General features: G+C 30.5%; 1 protein-coding gene and 1 pseudogene across 7 annotated transcripts in view; both read right to left on the minus strand.

Annotated features, from left to right (window-relative positions):
- Positions 1-496: 496 nt before the first annotated feature.
- Positions 497-19,696, minus strand: part of LOC128192071 (uncharacterized) — a 31,544-nt gene continuing 12,344 nt past the window's right edge. For 3 of the 7 annotated variants that reach the window (XM_052864504.1, XM_052864501.1, XM_052864500.1), the window contains exons 2-10: positions 6,773-6,819; positions 6,419-6,545; positions 4,923-5,015; positions 4,556-4,804; positions 4,358-4,456; positions 3,980-4,093; positions 3,486-3,683; positions 2,404-2,502; positions 497-2,270 (exon numbers count right to left, since the gene is read on the minus strand). In XM_052864504.1, coding sequence (XP_052720464.1) covers positions 2,157-2,270; positions 2,404-2,502; positions 3,486-3,683; positions 3,980-4,093; positions 4,358-4,456; positions 4,556-4,804; positions 4,923-5,015; positions 6,419-6,436 — 984 coding nt within the window. In that variant the 5' untranslated portion in view covers positions 6,437-6,545; positions 6,773-6,819 and the 3' untranslated portion in view covers positions 497-2,156. Of the gene's footprint in view, positions 2,271-2,403; positions 2,503-3,485; positions 3,684-3,979; positions 4,094-4,357; positions 4,457-4,555; positions 4,805-4,922; positions 5,016-6,418; positions 6,546-6,772; positions 6,820-9,423; positions 9,575-10,035; positions 10,335-10,375; positions 10,473-19,696 lie in introns of those variants that run through there. The other 4 variants (XM_052864502.1, XM_052864505.1, XM_052864506.1 and 1 more) reach the window with 4 other exon arrangements.
- LOC128192075 (uncharacterized) lies at positions 13,195-18,386 on the minus strand (annotated as a pseudogene).

Genomic DNA, 19,696 nt, shown 5'->3' on the forward strand with positions numbered 1-19,696 from the left:
TCCCAATAGCAACCACATTTACTAGTATAACATGATACTAAAATAGCTAGAATACAATGAAAATCGATGCATCGTGGTAATTCATTAATTACTTGTTGCTATCAACATCTTAAATCCAACACCCTTTATGCTACTTCTATTCAGAAAAATACTGTTTAACATTGAATCGAAGCAATGCATCCAAGATGGCATGTTCAAAAGTAAATGGTTTGCGGTTGAAACATCAAATTCAAATTGTAAAATGGTTGTATTGCTGGTATAAAGTTATTGGTCACATTTTTTTACCACTATAGATAAATGTGGACCTTTTGTGCCAACAGATGAAATGAATATTTTAAAACAAGGATTCAACAAAGTATATTTCTTTTTAGATTTTGGAGCTGTTTTGTATATAAAAAAAAATAACCTCGTATTAACGAATTATTGGTGTTTAGTGGCACAAAGCACAAAGAGTAGATCTCATTATAAAAACACATACAGAAAAACATTAAAGAAATTAAAAATAAACATATCTTTATGCAAATGGTTGTATGATAAGACTTTCAATAAATGAACATGAAAATATTTTACGTAATACAAATATGTAAATACACAATTCCAGGTACAGCCATGAATAATTATTAGCCCATCTCCAATATAATAATTAAAACCCTGTTTTTGATATTTTCCGAAGATTACATTACTTTTCAAATAAACATTAAGCACTTAGTGTTTAAACGGTTACAGTCCGTCAAAGCATTTATCGCCAAAAAAAACAACTGATTTTATTTTTACAAGAATGATAAATAACAACAATTCCATACAATGTACACTGTGTTTCATTGGTATATATAGGTTTTGATTTCACGAAAAATAGAGGATTATACAAAACCTCAACGATCTGAAAACACTGGTTTTCAATAAAAAATAAGTATTCCATCATAAAAATAAGACTGTCAATGTTATTTACAAAGTATTACAGTCCGTATGTGATTCCCCAGAAATTGTCTCATATACTCTAGATCCGTTGCAATGATTCAAATTACATTGTAAAAAACTGAAAGTGCCATCATCCTGACATGTCTTCAAATAACACAAACTTTATTTTAAAAAAATAATAAAACTGCGATAGTGTTAATTGTACTTATATGCATTTTATTCAAAATATAGATGTATACTGTATCTTTATTACTCAATGGAGTAAGTGTTTTACTCAGGATGCGCTTTTGTCATGTAAAAATCGAAGGTTTATTATATTCGAAAAAATATTTTTATATATGAGATAGATATACCCACTACATACACCTTTTTTAAAACGTTCTTTGAATGGAGTTAAACATCAACACATAGGAGTGAAAATATTTTTCAGCAGACCCATTATAGCAAAAATTATAAAAAAAAAAAAAAAAAAGATTTGGGCAATCTGTTACTCTTATTTTTTAAGGAAAATATCTCTTAAAACAAAATCGTATTCAAACATTCTCCCTTAAGAATTTTTTACAGAACTTGTTTAAATCCAATATGATGTACAATGCCTTCCTGACTACGATAACAATTAAAAACGAAATGTCTACATACTAGCGTTTCTGTAATAGTTTCCAATTCATTGCCGCGTTAGCGGGTTATGTAAATTTTCCTTGCAATGATCGCTACCTTCGTAACCTGCATGATTCATCCAAAAAAGCATTCTATTGCGTATATCTACATCTTTCCTTTTACTAAATGATAAGCTAAGTAAAACAAAAGTAAGTAAAATAAACTAAATTACTGTTAATGTACATCAGTATGTTGAATAAAAGAAAAAGCCAGATCGTCTCCTTTTGGAATTTGAGTGTGGCATTATTATAACTATTTCGCGCAGTTCGTGAATTTTCTGAGGTTGCAATTCAGGAATTACAATAAGTTTTCGTAAGAAATAGAGGGAATCATACTCGGCAGATGTCAATCAAAAAGACTATATTACTTTTTTCCTAAATATGCGACCAGAATTCCCGTAACTCTTCAAAATTAAACAAACAAAGACTGTAAAATAGTTCTAATAGGCTTAATAAATAAACGTTAAAAACAGCGTTCAACGTGTAGAAATATCTAGGGTATTCAAAATATATAACTTAGAGGTAAATTTTTAAAAATAAAAATTACATTATGTTTCATCAAATCAAACACAAGTTAAAAGGTCAGTTCCTTTTTTCATTCATTTCAGTCTCCTCCTTTTTTGGTGGCCATATTTTGTTTCGAATCAAACAGCAAAAATATGATATCAAAATCCCTTCAAGAAGAAATTCAGCTATCTGTAAATAGACGAAACTTTTTACATACAAATAAATAAGTTCTTATCGTAATCAATTAAATTATTTAAAATAATAACAATTTATTGATTGCCACAGTATCTCATAACTCTTACTTCGATACATACAAACTTACCCCCAAAGTCCCAATAGTCAGTAAGGTGGTCAGTACTAGGCTTATCTGACACTCTCCAATGTTAATAGTGCTTAGTTTCTTGATAGGGATCATACAGTTCTAAATGATGTCCAGTAATACAGTTATAACAAAAGAAAACAACAAACCCATGGGCCAAATCGCTCACCTGGGCAACAATAGGTAACTTTTTTGACTTAAAACACTTTATTTAATTAAAAAAAGAAAAAGAATTGATATTTAGCAAAGTTAAGTATAATGACTTTGTTTTGTAAGATTCAATACTTTATAGAGGGGTGGGGTGAAATTTTTTTTTGCATTGAATACGTAAACGACAAAAAAGGGGTCTCAGCTCTGTGAAGAAACAGAATTGTTAGCTGAGCTGTGTATCTTGCTTATAACTCGTTTGACACTCAAATAGTGTTAGTAAATAAAAAAAATGTAAACAATAAAAAACAGAGGAAAATGCACAAAAACAAACATGTCTGATTAGACTGAATAGACTCGAGAAAATGCTAAACATCTTAACAAAACACATTGCATCAATCAACCAATGCGCAGAGATCATACCGAATAACAAATTTAATGAATTCATCTTTCGTCTTTTGATGTGTTGCTAATGCATCAAATTTTGCGGATTCACCGAAGTCTCTTTGATTTGATAATTAAATACATGCGATACCTCCTCAAGTTAAAAGCATAATTGAGAAAAAGGAAACGAAAATCAAAACAAGCGATAACCACCTTTCAATAAGGATGTTTTGTGCCAAATTTGGTTTAATTTGGGCAAGTGGCTTAAGGAAAAAAGTTAAAAATGAGATATATTTACGGACGGACAGACGGACGGTGATTAAAATATGATCAGAAAAGCTCGCCTGAGCTTTCAGCGCAGGTGAGCTAAAAAGAACATTGTTTGCAAAATATAGAGCTAATAAATTGTCCTTTTATGATATTCAAAGTATATTATCCATTACTGTTCCTATCAAACCCGAAGTGATTTATATTTATCAGCATTTTTTGTCATTAAGGTATAGCATATTATATTTTTAGAAATTGCCAAAGAGCCATGCATTATTATTATTTACAGATCTGAATGTCCCAGGATTAACAGAGGAATGACAGGTGGTCGGTGCGCTTTCATAATCGTCCTCTGAGACACCATTGCAGCAGGTCTTTGGGATCTGGGAAGCCGTTGCCTGACAGGAACCTGATGTTGTACACCATGGAGTGCTGTCAAAGTCGTTGGTCGTTCCTGTGACTTGGTTTATAGCACAACAATCATACTGGAATTTCATAAAAAAAATTCAGACAAAAGGAACATTCAAATTTAAATCATTGGGTATATCTTTAAAATGAGACTAACAAGGCTAATAGTATTTCTAGTGTTGAAGAAAGCATCATGGTTAAGTCAAAACGGTTGATAAAAATGATGGACGGCTTGAAAAAGAGACCTTAAGTTGGTCTAACGGGTGTAAAATACAGCATGCTTCTGTTGAACTAAAATCAGTTTATTGTGAAATATACAGATACCACTTTTCAAGGTTTTCACTGCATTGCTATGGTGGGTTTTTTTTTTTACCTCGATGAAGAACTTGTTCCAACTATCAGATATTGCATCGCCACTGGTAACATTATCCGATGTATAATTTTTCATGAGTAGAGTCATCATTGTTGTTTTTATATGGGAATAGTTCTATATAAAAAAAACAAAATAAAACTTTATTGGTAATTTGATAAACTTTTATTTTTAGATAAAAAAATGGTGAAAACATGTGCGATGAATGTATAAAAATTGATGTTATCTCGATTTTTTTCTTTTAAAATAAAGATATGTTTAGAAGGTAACATCCATCGGAAATTTATATAATTGTTCTTCATTTTGTGACGAAAAACATGTTTACTATACACATTTATATGCACATTCATAGTCTAATGGTGTAAAAAAAATCATTCGAACCGTGTCCGTTTGTCTTTCTTTGGAGTCAAGTACTTCTTTGTAGAACTTTATCGCTAGGCCTGAATATACAGCTGCCACAATTGCATACACAACTACAAGCTGTGAAACAAATATATCCAGCAACCAACACATTACATTTGTGTTTCTTGATATTTACCACAAAATATATATTTCCATACATATTCACTGCATACTTACTGCGATGCATATACCGAATTTCTTGTTTTTAGGAATCCACAAGAAATTCAATATCAGAAGGAAAATAATTCCATTTAGAACTAAGAATAATATGCCTAAAGTGCAGAGATTTGTTGACTTTTTCTTTATGTCGTCGTATTTACAGGGTGAGGTTTGGTCCACACCAAAAGAAACAAGCACTTTTTCTAGGTCACATGGTTTGGCTATTGAAATCTCTTTTGTAGACGATATTAGCACGATCGCTGCAACCTTTAGAGAGAAATTTTAACATGTTACCAACTTTAGATAAGATACAGGTATTTTCAATTTGCAAAGTTCTTAACATATCAGAAATATTTACAAATAATCTATAAAGGTTCAAATATACCAAAAGAATTCCTTTCAAAGCCAGCAAAGTATGGCATGTCCTGGTGGCTACGTTTCTGTATAAATCCTCAGTTAGATTATGCTGTTGAAAATACTGGTATTACAGGTAATCATAATGTATCTTTTAATGCAAAATAAATTCAATTATGTTAAATTTGAGCTATCTTAGATGAAAATCAAAATAGTACATGTAAATATATATGCAAGTTACACATAAAATAGAATAGAGGTAAATCCATTTATTATCACTGTCTTCCCAGATACCTTCTTTTTTAATTTACCTTTATTAGAAAAAATGTTTTATGTACTAGAATTCTGTGCAGCTTGAAAAAAATCGTATTCCTTGCATGTTCAGTAGACACGGGTGAGTTTTGGACGAGTGTTATTTTGTGAATGAGGTAAATAAGTATGACTTTTCATTATAAGAGAATTTTGTATAGTTTTATAGAAAAAAAATTGACAAAAATGTTTTCTCAAATGTATTCATAACGAACTTTCCATTTGTCTATTTGCTTTGGAACCATCTTTCTATTAGCTATTTTCATTTAATATTTTGTGAGCTATACACTGAATATTTACTTGATATCACCTTAAAACTCTTAATATCTTATAAAATTAAACAGCAATCATACTATTCATCTCTGATATAGGATTCTTTTGTTTTGTTTCCTTGGAATTCGATTTATTTGAACTTTATTTCTATTGAAAAGAATGGTAAGGTTATTTATACAACAACAACATTTTTGTAATTTAAACATGCATTTGTTTGATGAAAACACAATAATGAACGGTGGGAGAAATATTCGCTTTATTTCACTTTAGGAATATTTTGTTTATGCTTACTTTTTGAAAAGTATTTTTTTAATTCATGATGAACCAAAAACCTACAGTACAAGTATTATTTCCACATTTTGAAGCAACAATGAACCTTTAACATGAAGCAATTTTAATCTGACTTCAAATGTTATGTGAATAATGATTTAGTACAATGGATGTATAATATTAAGGTAATTAAACGAAACAACTAATTTTTGTTATGTTGTTATTTTATTACATGATCACATGAAATCACAGTCATTATATAGAATATAATTTTTGTCCAGTAATAAATAGAAGTCAAAGCGTTATTTTTATAGTCCCTACACTAAGTGATTCTTGCTCAACGCACTGGTGCTTACAATAAATTATTGATTCTGAAACTTCTATACATTAATAATTCTAGCTCGAGGTAATCATATTGTAATATGAGGTAATCAAATGACAAGCATAGTTTACATTTATTATTGTAAACATTAATATCTTATCAAAACAGTGGGCTAAAATCAAAATTCACAAATATTGTATTTACTTGTGTAGTCCTTAATCAGAACAATGACCCATTTTGTATTTTTATTTTTATTCATGGCAATCTCATATTGGGATGTACAAGAGCCTCAAAATGCTTTGTCAGTGCTTAAAGTGATAAAATGAACATTTCAGTATTAAGAAATTGGTTACCTGTTCTTTATTGTTCATGTTCCTGTGATGCGATTTGTGTTCTTTTATTTATTAACAATGCAACGTCTCTGATATAATTGTCGGATATGAAGGTCGAACGCCGCATAAATGTTTCATCTTGCTTTCACTTGTAAAAACATAGCACAAAAACTATTAGAAGACACAGCACAAAAAACATCAACACAGGATAATTTAAAATATTAATCTTATATGCTTATGACGGTACTTGTAATAACTGGCATTTACTATTTTTGTATACAAGGAAATGTTTATAATTTTTTAGCTTATAATTAAGATATTTTATTAATAATTGTAAACAAAATACTCATAGAGATGTTTGGACATTGTACTCACCTTCGAATAATTTTTTTTTGTTTTGGGTGTGCGAAGATTCTTCTCTTCTGACATAACCAAAAAAATATATTACAGAAAAAAAATCAGCATGTTCCGATACAAAATATATTAAGTTATGTTTTAAATAATGTTTTTTTTTACAAAAAAAAACAATATTTAAACCATAATTGCATTATTTAGAATGCATGAAAAAAATTGAAGAGGGTCACATTATGTAAAAACTGAAAAAAAAGATTTTGAAATTAAATGTTAATTACAGCTATAGGTTATAGTTCATGATCCACAAAAACTACCCATTCCAGTTTGTAAGTTCTTTTATCACTAACATACTTTGAAAATGACAAATTTGTTTGTGCTGTTCATTATATGCAATAGTTCATATTAATTTTCGTTTTATCTAGTATCCTACTCTTGTCAAAAAAAAAAATTTGTCTGATGAGTCTTTAATCTTTAAGGTTGTTTACAAGCAAAACATGTTAACAGGACTGTAATAATTAAATTTGTTGAAGGAAATTGTGAGGTTGTGAATGTTGGTTATGTTTAACCGGCTTCTTGATAAGTTTTTAATTCCTGTTTACATAGTTGACTGTGTTCTAAATATTACGTCATATCGGAAGTAACAATGGAGATTTATTTTCTACACAAATAAATAACAGTACTGGATACGGAGTTTAAAAGAGACCCGTGCTTAAACCATAAAAATATTAAAAACAGAAACATAATTCAACCAGTAATAACTGATATATTTCAGTTTATCCTTTCAAGTGTTTGTCTTAGATTAGCAATCTACATTTGAGTTGATAATAACTAAAATGAAAAGTGTCTTAGGAAATATATTCCGTTATTGTTTCAAATATTTGTCATGGTTATAAAAAAGGGTAATTTTAGATGAATTAAATGTTGAGTCATCTCTTTTTTTCAAATAACCGTACAGGTAAACTAACCTCATTAATAATTATGTTTAAAAACACAGGGTATCAAGAACAATAATTTCTTATATTCGGAAAACATAAGAACATAACGTTTCAAAATTTTAACAATGTTTATATCTAATAAGTTATTTTCACAGGCACCTGATGTTATATATATTTTTCTCATAATAAATATATACATCCTCTAACTAATAATACACAAGGTACATATCGCCCCCATCTTGGGTGTATTTATTTAAAACTCATCTCAGCTAGAATTTTGCTTGAAACTCATCAGTAAAATCATTTTGCGATCATCTTCGTCTTCTGATCATTCCTCAACATCTAAGCTTACAACCAATTCAGTCAAAACGATGCATTAAACCTGTCCTTTATTTAAAATCACCCCTTGATTGACATCTACTGTCTTAGGTATGCGACGATAGGCTAAAGTAGGACGAAAGTTGACATTATTGCTTCATACGTCGTGTAATATTGACTTATCTGCAGTTCCCTGTCAAGACTGCAGAGTATTCAAAATACGGCGGCCAGGATTATAACAAGGACAAAGAAGCATGATCATATAACCCCTGTGCTTATGTCTCTTCATTGGCTGCCAGTGGAATTGTGAATCCAGTATGAGTTCCAGTATATGTTCCTATGCGGACATTGCAGTCCGAAAATTCAAGTCCAACCTCGTGTCCGCTCAAAACAATATGATGATAAGCTTTGACGTTAGTGTTTGTACTGTGGAACGGTCTCCCGGCAGATCTAAGGCACGAACAACATCTGTGCGGTTTTAAAAAATCACTTAAGACTCATCTGTTCAAATCTGCTTTTTTATAATTGACACAGTAATCCATTTTATTGATATCTGTTTACAGGACTCCTGATTTTACATTTTAAAGTAATGTAACTCTTATCACTACTAAATCTATTTTAATCATGTTCTATCCCTGTAAATTGTCTATTTTAACCATTTAATGTTATTGTACATCATTATTTTATGTAAAGCGCCTTAGAGTAATTTTTATTATATTTTGCGCTATATAAATTTCATAATATTTATAATAATAATAATATTGAAATGGCATCGATTTTGAATTCAATCACCATATAAGTTGTACCAATTAAAGTGGATGATATATACTGTCAAATAAATCTCTCATTAACCAAATTTTAAGGGAACATGTTTATAAATGCATGTATTTTGAAATACTGACAGACACACGGTGCAAGGAAATCTCATTTACATAAAGTTGACAACTTCCGTCCTACCTGTAGACCTTCGGCGCATATCTAAGGCAGTAGATGCCAATATAATGGTGCTTTTTTTAAGACAGTTGTAATGCACCGTTTTGGTTTAATCGGTTGTACGCGTAGGTGTTGAAGCACCGATTGGAAGACGGAGAAGATCGCATAATAATTTTACTGACGAGTTTCAAGCAAATATTCCGGGTGATTAGACAATTTTAAATAATACCAAGATGGCGGCGATGTGTACCTTATGTATTATTTGGAAGACGGTATATATTTTAATCATAAAAAAATTAATAAAATCAGGTGCCCGTGGTTAATCCTTTTGTATTTTACAACACAACTTTTTATACTTTGACATTTCATTTTAGGAATAATCTTCTAAATAAACCTCTCTCTCTCTCTCTCTGTCTCTCTCTCTACCTCTCTCTATCTCTACCTCTCTCTATCTCTCTTTATCCTTCTCTCTCTCTCTCATATTACCTGAAATCGAGCACATGGATAATAGCCCAACTATCACATAGATATGAATCCTAATGGGACAATTTTATGCGAACCTATAACAAGAAGCCGCATAAATTTATGTACAAAAAGTTTTAACCAGGAAGCTTCAACTATATAAAAATTACAGGTAACTCTTTATAAACAAACGGTAATAGATTAATTAATGGAAGGATATGAGCTTTCTTGTAAAAAATGTGTTTATTAAGTTGTAATGTACATCCTCAGATTCATATTTTCTTCAAATGAAATTTATTACTAACAATTATTGAATGATAAAAATGCCTCTTTTTTAAAACTTAAGTATAGGCCACATTTTTTCCGAGGAAGGGATAAAGTAGGACTCGGTAGAGAACTAGCTCTATTAGCATTCAGTTTTAACTGGTAACAGGTCACATTCTTCATCTACAATGCAACGTGAGATGCATCATCCGTATATATTTTGTTTGGATAGGTGAGGACAGATACTTGGAAATTAGTTCTCTTTACACTTAATGCATCACGCAGTCCAAACTGTAATCGCTAGTATGCATTATCCATGCACAGTTCGATTAGGTGTGTCTCAAAGATGTGAGTGCAAATGCTAAAAATAACCTGTCACATCCAGTTTATGCAGGTCACATTATCCATAACATGACTTTTATTATGTAACAACATATGCACCAGTCATGCAAGTTTGAAAAGGTCTATTCTCTATTGAGAAGTGGACAGGCATAGCCTACATCCAACATCCTACATCTCAAAAGAGAATAGAAAAGGTCCAGATATTGTTGGGAATTAGATCATCAGTGACTTAAACCAAACCCCCTACAAATAAGCAACCATTGGTATACGTCTAAAATATATTGATTGAAAATATAGCAATGATACTGCGACAAAAACAGGTAATGATTAGTGGAAACCCCCATCACGCACCTTTCATATCTTTTCTTACCTGCACACCTTAAAAAGCTTGCTATTGACTTTACGAATACTTTTGTCCTCATGCAAATTTTTACCTCAAACCTGTTTAACACCTCCGGTTTGTCGATTGCAACATGTAACATGCCGTTTCATTGGATGGTGGTGCAATCATTTGTTTTCCATACAAAACAAGAATACTAGAGACATCCGTAATATCATTTGGCGCTTATTTTGAATTAATTATTTATGACTATTTTAACGTCGTTTTTTGTCAAAATAAATACAAAATAACAGTGTTTTTTAAGGTTCCAAATATGATTCTAATCGATAATGAGAAAAAAAATTGTGAGTTTCCAATTAACATACTCATTAACCTAGAAATAAAACATAATTATAAAATTACTGATCTCAAAGTCAAACTATGTTCAAGAGATAAGTAAATTCATTTTCATGGTTGCTTTTCGTTTAGTATTATACAAGTAAAATGGCCCAGTTTAAGAATTAATAGAAAAATAACAATAAACTGTGGTGCAGTCTGAACTTTATCATAAAGAGCCAGGAAACAAATTTGTTTTTGTATACTTCAAAAAAAGCTAAATAGGCAAGGTACAAACCTGAAAATCCCCCTCTGTAGTAATGGATCTGTATCAGTAACACTTAAATATCCCTTTGTCGCTTTGATCAAGTGTAGCCAATTGAATACCTATTTCAGCTTTTCTAAAGCCAAAGCCTTCTTTTAAAAAACGAACCTGTTCTTCCGATTTTTGAATTTTAAGAATTGTTTCATAGGCGTCGGAACCGGGGGGGGGGGGGGGCTATGGGGGGCTTAGCCCCCCACTTTTTTTGCAAAGTTAGACGTAACCATTAGGCACATAGCACCATAGAGAGTTTAGCCCCCCCCCTACTTTTTCTCGCCGGAAATGTACTAGAAATTGTTACTAAATATACCATGAAAGATTGAGAAGTTGGAGTCAATTGACAAACCGAGCTTGTTTGTTGAATGACGAAATCTGTATTGTTAAGAGAAATGTATTGGTCAAAAGTCATGGTTTTCGACAATGTAAGGCAAGGACATTTAGAAAGAAGTAAAAATATAATTTCTGCTAGCTATTATATGTGGTAGTTGTCGTTGGATGCAGGTTATGAATGAATATTGTGAAGAGCTGAGGTATTGGTCTATGTTTTTTGTCTCAAAAAGAGATGGCGACCATGTGTTATTTGAGTCAATCGAATGTGTACTTGTACAATCACATGCTACTTGTATTCTATTGTGATTTTATTTACACAATCAAGTAAAAGGTAGATTGGTGTGATTAAAATATAACATGTGCTTATTTAGTTTAAAATATTTATTTTGAATGGATAAGTGACTTACATAATCATAATTGATTAATATTTGCTTCACAAGTCCTAGATAATGTGTACAGAGTTTGTGTGGACCAGTACCAACCTTTTATGATTGTCCTTCACGAGAATTTAACCTTCTCGACGGCCGTTCTAAGCGCAAATATTTCGGTAACGCTTCGGTAACATAATGATTTCTGAATAGATTGCCTTCTTTTAATGCAAACAACATTATCAAAATTAAAGTATTAATTGAAACTAAAAAGGAGATGTTCTTAAAAGATTTTCATTTTAATGAAAAAATTGACTTTAACTTCTTACACAATCCTTTATGACATCTACATTTAAGCAACTAGGTTTTACTTCAATTCTAGTATGACCTTGATTGATTTTTATAACAAATATGAATATTTTTGTTTATAAATAAGAATATATAAAAGTATATAAATATCAGATCATAAACATACTTTTCTTTAATCAAGCTGCATATCACAATTTTATTTTATCTTTTTATACGAAAATTGCACTTGTACTTGACTTTTCATGTTTAAAAAAATGCAAAGAAAAAATGAACACAAACTAAAGGCCGTCCATATAAAAATTCTTCCTTATTAACTATCGATTTTTTTTTTTCATTTCCTTGTCATCCTTTTCAGTAGCATGTCAACTAATAGGGAATTCTAAATCTGTTTTTTCTGCTATTGTTCCTGATCATTCATTTAGTATTGGTCAGATATGCATTCGTCTTTCCTTACCATCCCCGCTTTTCACTAATACCTTATTATACATACACACTTATTATCAGTATGAGTATTCAACTTAAATAAGGAAATAGTTAGTTTACATTTACTAAGGTGTGCGACTAAGCTGTGTTATTTTGTCGTTCCTTTGGTTTAAGTGTCATTTCACAATAACAATGTTATGAAATTAATTTGTTCATAATGACTGTATCAATACTAGTTGTTCGCAATAAAATAATAAAAGTGTTCTTACCAGCAACATTCGTGTGCTCACATTGATAAAATCAATTACATTAGGCCTTGAATTGGTTATCGTATTTCAGAACCAGGAATTTATTGCAAATATTATATAAATTATGTATTTCATGAATAATTTCAGAGAAACTGTTTTCTTTGTTGCCAAAGCTTACAGAAAATTGAGATCTGTAATCCACATTGTGAAACATACAATAAGTTACTACCTGTATGAGAATAATCATTGTGTATTTACGTGTTGTCTAACTATTTTCCACTGCACAGATCGCTGGTTTCGTGATAAGAGCACACCATCTGCCTTAAAGTTTTGATATCATTGCTGTTAGTGACTGATTCGCATCTTTATCAACCTCACCTAGCGCAATCTAACCGTTTCTGATTCCTGAATACAGCTTTATTTAAATAAGGTTTTAAATTGCATAGAATAACAACTCCAAAAGAAATAAATGGTAAGCACTGCAATTTGATAGCCTTATCAAAGAACATTAATTTTAACACAGCTCATTCAAACTGAAAGGTTAGGGAGTTTTTATTTCAAATACAAATGTGATACTTTAAACAACCAATTCGTAATGGCATGTACAAAACTAGTAAATATTGAAATATTCAAGATCAACAGCTAACATGTGTTCAGAAATCCAACACTAGCTGATAAATATATCACAAAAAGAAGGCAACAGTTTAGTGGGTTGTTTAGTTCATATTAGTTGAATTTATTCATCTGACATTCATACTTATGTCAGATCGATTCACTAATTGTTGTGTTCAATTACACTACATGGTACAAAAACATTAAAACAGATTGCTATAAATACAGTTTTATGTGGGCTTCTAATCATAATTAGCATTACACTGAAATATCAAATATGCCTCATCTCATTAGTGTAACCCCAAAATCATTTTAATAAAACATGTTTAATGAGCGAGTAATACATCGGATTCACTCAGGTGACTTTTATATGACAGTACTGCATGTTTTCCTCCTATGTTTCTTTACTATTGCAAGAGGAGCCAATCTTTGATCAATACTTATACCTAATCTACTAAATAACGTATTATGACAAAATGTTATACATGTATATGATATACATTGTCATGAATGTTCGGTAATGTAATTTACTTCCCAATGGTTGTCGGAGATTTGATACAAAACCATTGAAGGTAGATAAGAACATGCCTGAGAGATTAAAAAGCTAATAACAGGTGGTATCTGATATCCAACTTTACAGAGCATTCATTGTCAAGAATACTAGAACACCTGTAATAGCTATTCATGATGTTGGAATGAAAGCTCTTCCGCTACCTGTAGAATGTAAAACAAAAAACAAAATATTTATAAATAATTAAAAAACAACACTGTGATGAAAAAAAAAATCTAATAAAACACCGTATTAAATACTGCAACTACCACAAGACACGAATCAATCAAAGAACAGTAACCACTGTTTATTTAAACAAGAGTTTGAACAAGAATGGGTTATCTTCTTCTATTGCCTAAAATTTCAACATGTTCTACCACAGAAAAGAAAAAGTCGTAAAACATGGCACTAACGTTTTAAATGATAAATGAAACATACTTTTTCTTCTAATTCATAATGCAAAACTTCATTACAAAAATCTTCAAGATAATCAAAGATCTTTTGAAAGGAATCGTTTAGAATTTTGAAAAGTATTAGCAGTACTGATTTTCTAAAATTGATCAATATTCATTACCTTTAAGACCTAGACAAAATTTGAAGTAAATAAAATCATGGGTTTTTTTATGTTTTTATTGTGTACAATGGCAAATATGGTTTATTAAATAGTTCGTCAAAGTTTGAAAATCAAATACTGAGTTAAAAGCAAGATATGGAATTTGAAATTCTTCGTTTTATAAACATAGCGCAAGTCTCGTTATTGTGTACAGATGTGTTGTATTGGTTTTAGTTTTAATCAAATGATGCTTTCCTTTGTTTATAATAATATTCATGAACACGTTAAAACAGTTTATCTTGTTTGCCAAGAGTATTTGTGAGCTTTGTCAAAGAAATGGTTATTCCCAAATTTTTACATTGTTTGTAAACAAATATAAGACACGAGCTTTGTTTACATAACAATGACTTCAAACCTTTTATCTCGCTTGTAACTTGATTTACAACATTCAAATTTTGGTAAATCATTTTAAATGCTCAAATAAACCGTTTTATGCCTGAAAAAAAAACTTTTTGATCCCAAATAGTTTCTAGGTCTAAAGATCTTTACATTTCCTTCGATGAATTTTAGTACCACGTTTAATGCACACAAAAACTTACTTGTTGGTGTTGGACACTCGATGCCATTCTTCCGCCTGGTTCTCAGGCTGATGAGTTTCTTCGACGTGTCTGTAACAAAGTCCTCTACCTCGCCGTCACACCCTGAGAGAGACCTCTTAGCGCACATGGAATACTCGGTTACTTTTCTGCGACATAAAAACTTCCATTAATCAATGGATATTTTACATGGTACAATTATTGATGGCACCATCAATGATTCATCAAACTATTTGAAGTACTTTACCGTTTAAAACAGCAGAAAAATTAAACAACATCTCCTAAATTACATCCATTTTAACCTTCTGTCTTACGGTGGGATGTTTACTTTGTAAAAATAAGTCTTTGTCATAGTTTTGTGTTTTCATATCCCAACTATTAAAACTTCTGATTAACATAACATTTCTTGTTGTTGAATACATTAAAATTTACAGCATAAAATTATTGACCTTCTAATGGCTAAGCAAACATGAAACAAATTTAAAGCATCAGTAACTTTATTTTATCCGAAAAAAATATTTTTAAAAATCTAACTTATTTTCTCCAGCAGACAAAAGTAGTAGTTAATATCTTAGTCGATATGTTTATTTCACAAAAAAAAATTCTACCAAAGTTTTCTCCTATTAAAAATCTACAGCTAGCTAACGCAATAAAAATATACGAATACTTACTGGCAGACTTTGTCTGTACTGTCACTTTCTGGTAGAGTTTCCAAGATTTTCTGACAATTTGTATTAATTTTTGCCTCATCAAAGCAGGTTTTGTAAGCTGATTGCTCTTTAAAAAGATTCAGTATTGTTTCAAAATTAAACTATCTGAGCAGTCAAGAAAAGATTCAGTGGATTGTAAAGCAGTAACCGTCATTAAAATCAGTACCACTTCTAACAAACCTCGCTTTCCTGATATTTCAGTACAGAGTTTGTTGAGCCCATCGACTGTGTCTTGCAAAGAGGAATCTTCTTGGCATTTATATTTCTTTGCTTCTACACAAGCTATAGAATTGTTTATGTTTCTGTTGAAGAGAAGTAATCATAAATGATTTATAAACAAAACATCAAGTAAACAAAAACATTTCTATCTCTATTGTGAAATATAGATTTTAAGTTGTCTGGTAATAAATATAAGACGCAGTGGCATTTTAATTAAAAAAAATTAAAAAAAAATTTACGAAGTTCAACACTCCAAAATCAAACAATTCTTCGTTCTTAAGTCATTAGTTCACGTTTTCCAAATATATTTATTCACAATGTACAGATTTACAATGTATAGTTTACAGATAAACAATGTACATTTAATAAACGTGATTTGAGCATAATAAAAATCTCACGTAACAATGATGCATGATCATTGATAGATAAAGTTTTATCATGTAAAAAAGTTCTTATCATATAATCATGATTTTATCGTTTAAGAACTGCAAACTACATAAGATAACCAATAAATCAGTGTAGTATGTGTATTTCTTAACAGAATTAAATGAAGACATATAATACAAGGTAGAAGGTACCAGAACTATAACATTTACTGGTCCTCAGGTCCGTGACGCCATATACAGTAGTTGTCCATAAATGAGTTCGCAAAATGACCGACGTTTACTCAGGTCTTGTCATCACCTGAATTTTTTGGACCAAGTAAAAATGACTATGTATATTCCAATTTCTAGCAGTAACTCAAATGAATAAGTCAACATTCTTTTACTCATATTTTTGGCTAGGTAACCAATCCTACTGTAATGAAACGTATTTGTCATGAAGAAATAAATAACTCACAAGACAGTGACTCCGTTTTACTGTTGATACTCACATGCAATTGTCAACAGGAAATTCTAACCCAGCCAGACACCCGTCAATTCTACAGACTACAAAATCGTAAAGAGAGTATGTGCATCACTATTTCTTACCATAAATATTACTGGGATAATATTACTTAAATATTTTTAATTTAGATATTGAATTCAGTTTATAGCATGATTCATGCATTAGCTATTTAACTTCACACAATATTTTCAATAAACATTGTATCAGATTTAAACAAAATCTTGTTTGTTTAAGTCGTTGATAAATAATATTTTGAGTAGCTTAAACAACATACTTGTTTCACAACCCTTTATAAGTTGTTTAATCTCCGAGGCCATGGCTGAGTACATAGAGTGTTCCTTACATTTGGATTCGAATTTTGAGATGCAAGCTGAGGTTGCTTTTAATATATCACTGTAAAACAACAAAGTGTTACAAACTGACTGAACCGAAACTACTCCCACCCCAAAAAAAGAAGTACCGTTATATTTTTGTTCTAAGTTCATGAAGTTTATTACCAGTTGTATTTTTTCTGCAGAGTTCCTGGGTCTATGCCTGACTCAGCCACACACTTTCCAAAGGCCTGGATATCACAATCAGGGGTCATGGCACCTACAGATTAATTATTAATACGCTAATTAGACAAATGTATGAATTTAAGTTTATTTTTAATTAAAGAAAATTTAAATAATGATATTAGCACCTGCTGTGTGAACGAGTTACCCGGATTCATTTCCTCCATGCATGCTATTGTAAATGCGGCGTAGGTCTCGTTTAACATGTTTAACATAATGTTCCCTTCACACGCAGGAGTTTGGATTTCCCCACACTTCTTAAAATCAGCATATTTTGCGCTGGAATTTAAAAACAAACAAAACTTTCAATTAATAATAAATTTCTGTGAAATGTAACAAAGGGCATTAATATCGTCTAAATAAAGTAAAATGTTAATATTAAAAACTAATGCTATTAAAAGATGCTAGGACTTTACCATCAAACTTGTTTTCGTAAATTATTCATTCATACATATCAAAGTACCAGCTGTTTAGCATTGGTAGGTTCTAAATATACCATTTGTTGGTGCCCTGAGATGGCTGACTAGCTCCAAATATGTATATTCCAATGATTTGGTAACATTTAGACGGGTCGCAGTTTTCATTACCTGAAAATAATCAAATTTATATAAAAGTTGTTAAACAGAGCACTAGTTATTTCCTCTATTGTATATTCTATTCATTGATCGCTTACCGACACAGTAACCCTCAATAACGGCAAACCCCGAAATCATTTCCTGGTAGCTTGGGTCCTGCTGACAGCTGGCTTGGAATAGGGAAGGCAGGAGTCTACATTTTTATACGCCCTGTTCATAAAGAGATCACAACATAATAATACTGCTCAATGTGTGCCAGGCTTGGGGTGAATTACATTGTAAAGTTATGCATTACATTACCATAACTTCATGAATTTAGACATTAAATTACCATTACTTAAATTTCTTGAAGTAATGCATTACATTACCATTACATGAGTAAAGTAATGCATTACCATTACCATTACTTTGAGAAAAGTCGACAAAAAGTTTTAAAAAATTTAAAGTAATTTTAAGGTTCCTCGACACACCAAAATTTTATTTTATAGATCGATAGAGAATCTTTTTTGAAACATGGTTCCACAAAACAGAGATCAATATCGGCTTTCAGTTATTTTATACGAATTTTTTTGTATTTTTTCAGTGAAATAGGAAAAACTGTTTTGCAGACAAACAGAATATATTAGAGCTTAAAACTTGTTGTCAAATAATGTGTAATATAATTATAAATAAATTCATGCCAAAGATCGTTTGGTCAAGTGTTTAATTTTTTAATTAAAAAAATATTTCTGAAAATCAAAATTGTAATTCTTTAATATCTTTTTAATCTATGGATAAAATTTTAAAAATAACATATAGTCACATAAAATATTTACTAAACAATGATATTTTACAAAGAAATTGAAATGAAAATGCGAAATTTTGGAAAAATTGCTATTTATCAAATTTGAACCGATCCCGATTGAAAAAAACTGATCCCGATCAGAATTATTTTAAAATTGAAATTTTACAAATAAACTGCAGTTTTTTTTCTAAGTAATTGATATAAATTATAAAGTTAGTAAATGACGAAACCATTTTACAGCTAAACAACCTGAAATTTTTGCAAAATTCTGATTCATTCTAACTTTAAGATTTAAAAAATATCTACAATCCTTTTTTTTCATTTTCATAAATATTTTTTTTACAGAAATATTTCAAAGTTTATCTGGCCGTTTTTGATATGTATTTATAGATAATTGTATTGTGCAATAATTGATAACAAATTTTTAGCTCTAATATATCTTGTTCGCAGCTAAAACGATGTTTCCTGTTTCTATAAAAAAAAATACAAAACAATTCATATAAAATAATTAGAGGCCGATATAGGTGTCATTTTTGAATAATCATTTCTCAAAGAGAATTCTTCATCGATCCATCAAATAATGCATTGGTGTGTCGAGCTACCTTAAAGCTAAATAAAAAGTTTTTGCAAACATTTCAAATATAAAACACGCTTACGTGTATTAATAAAAATAATTACTGGTTCATATTCACTATCAGGTTCAAATTTAATGATTTATACAAGATTGATGTTGCACTTTATGATCAGCAAAGCTTCAAAGGTTTTATCTTTTAACTGCATCCTGTCGGGTTTGAAAATCTAAGATATGAGTGTTCAGGCAATAATAGAAAAAATACATGAATCTTGTATTTTCTTTCAGTAAAAACTATTTAATATATACAACACTACGAGAGAGAGAGAGAGAGAGAGAGAGAGAGAGAGAGAGAGAGAGAGAGAGAGAGTAAAATTATTTTCAAATAGGTTATAATACACATTACTGGAAATAATATTTAAGC

The sequence above is a fragment of the Crassostrea angulata genome, chromosome 7, assembly GCF_025612915.1.
Source record: "Crassostrea angulata isolate pt1a10 chromosome 7, ASM2561291v2, whole genome shotgun sequence".
NCBI lineage: Eukaryota > Metazoa > Mollusca > Bivalvia > Ostreida > Ostreidae > Magallana > Magallana angulata.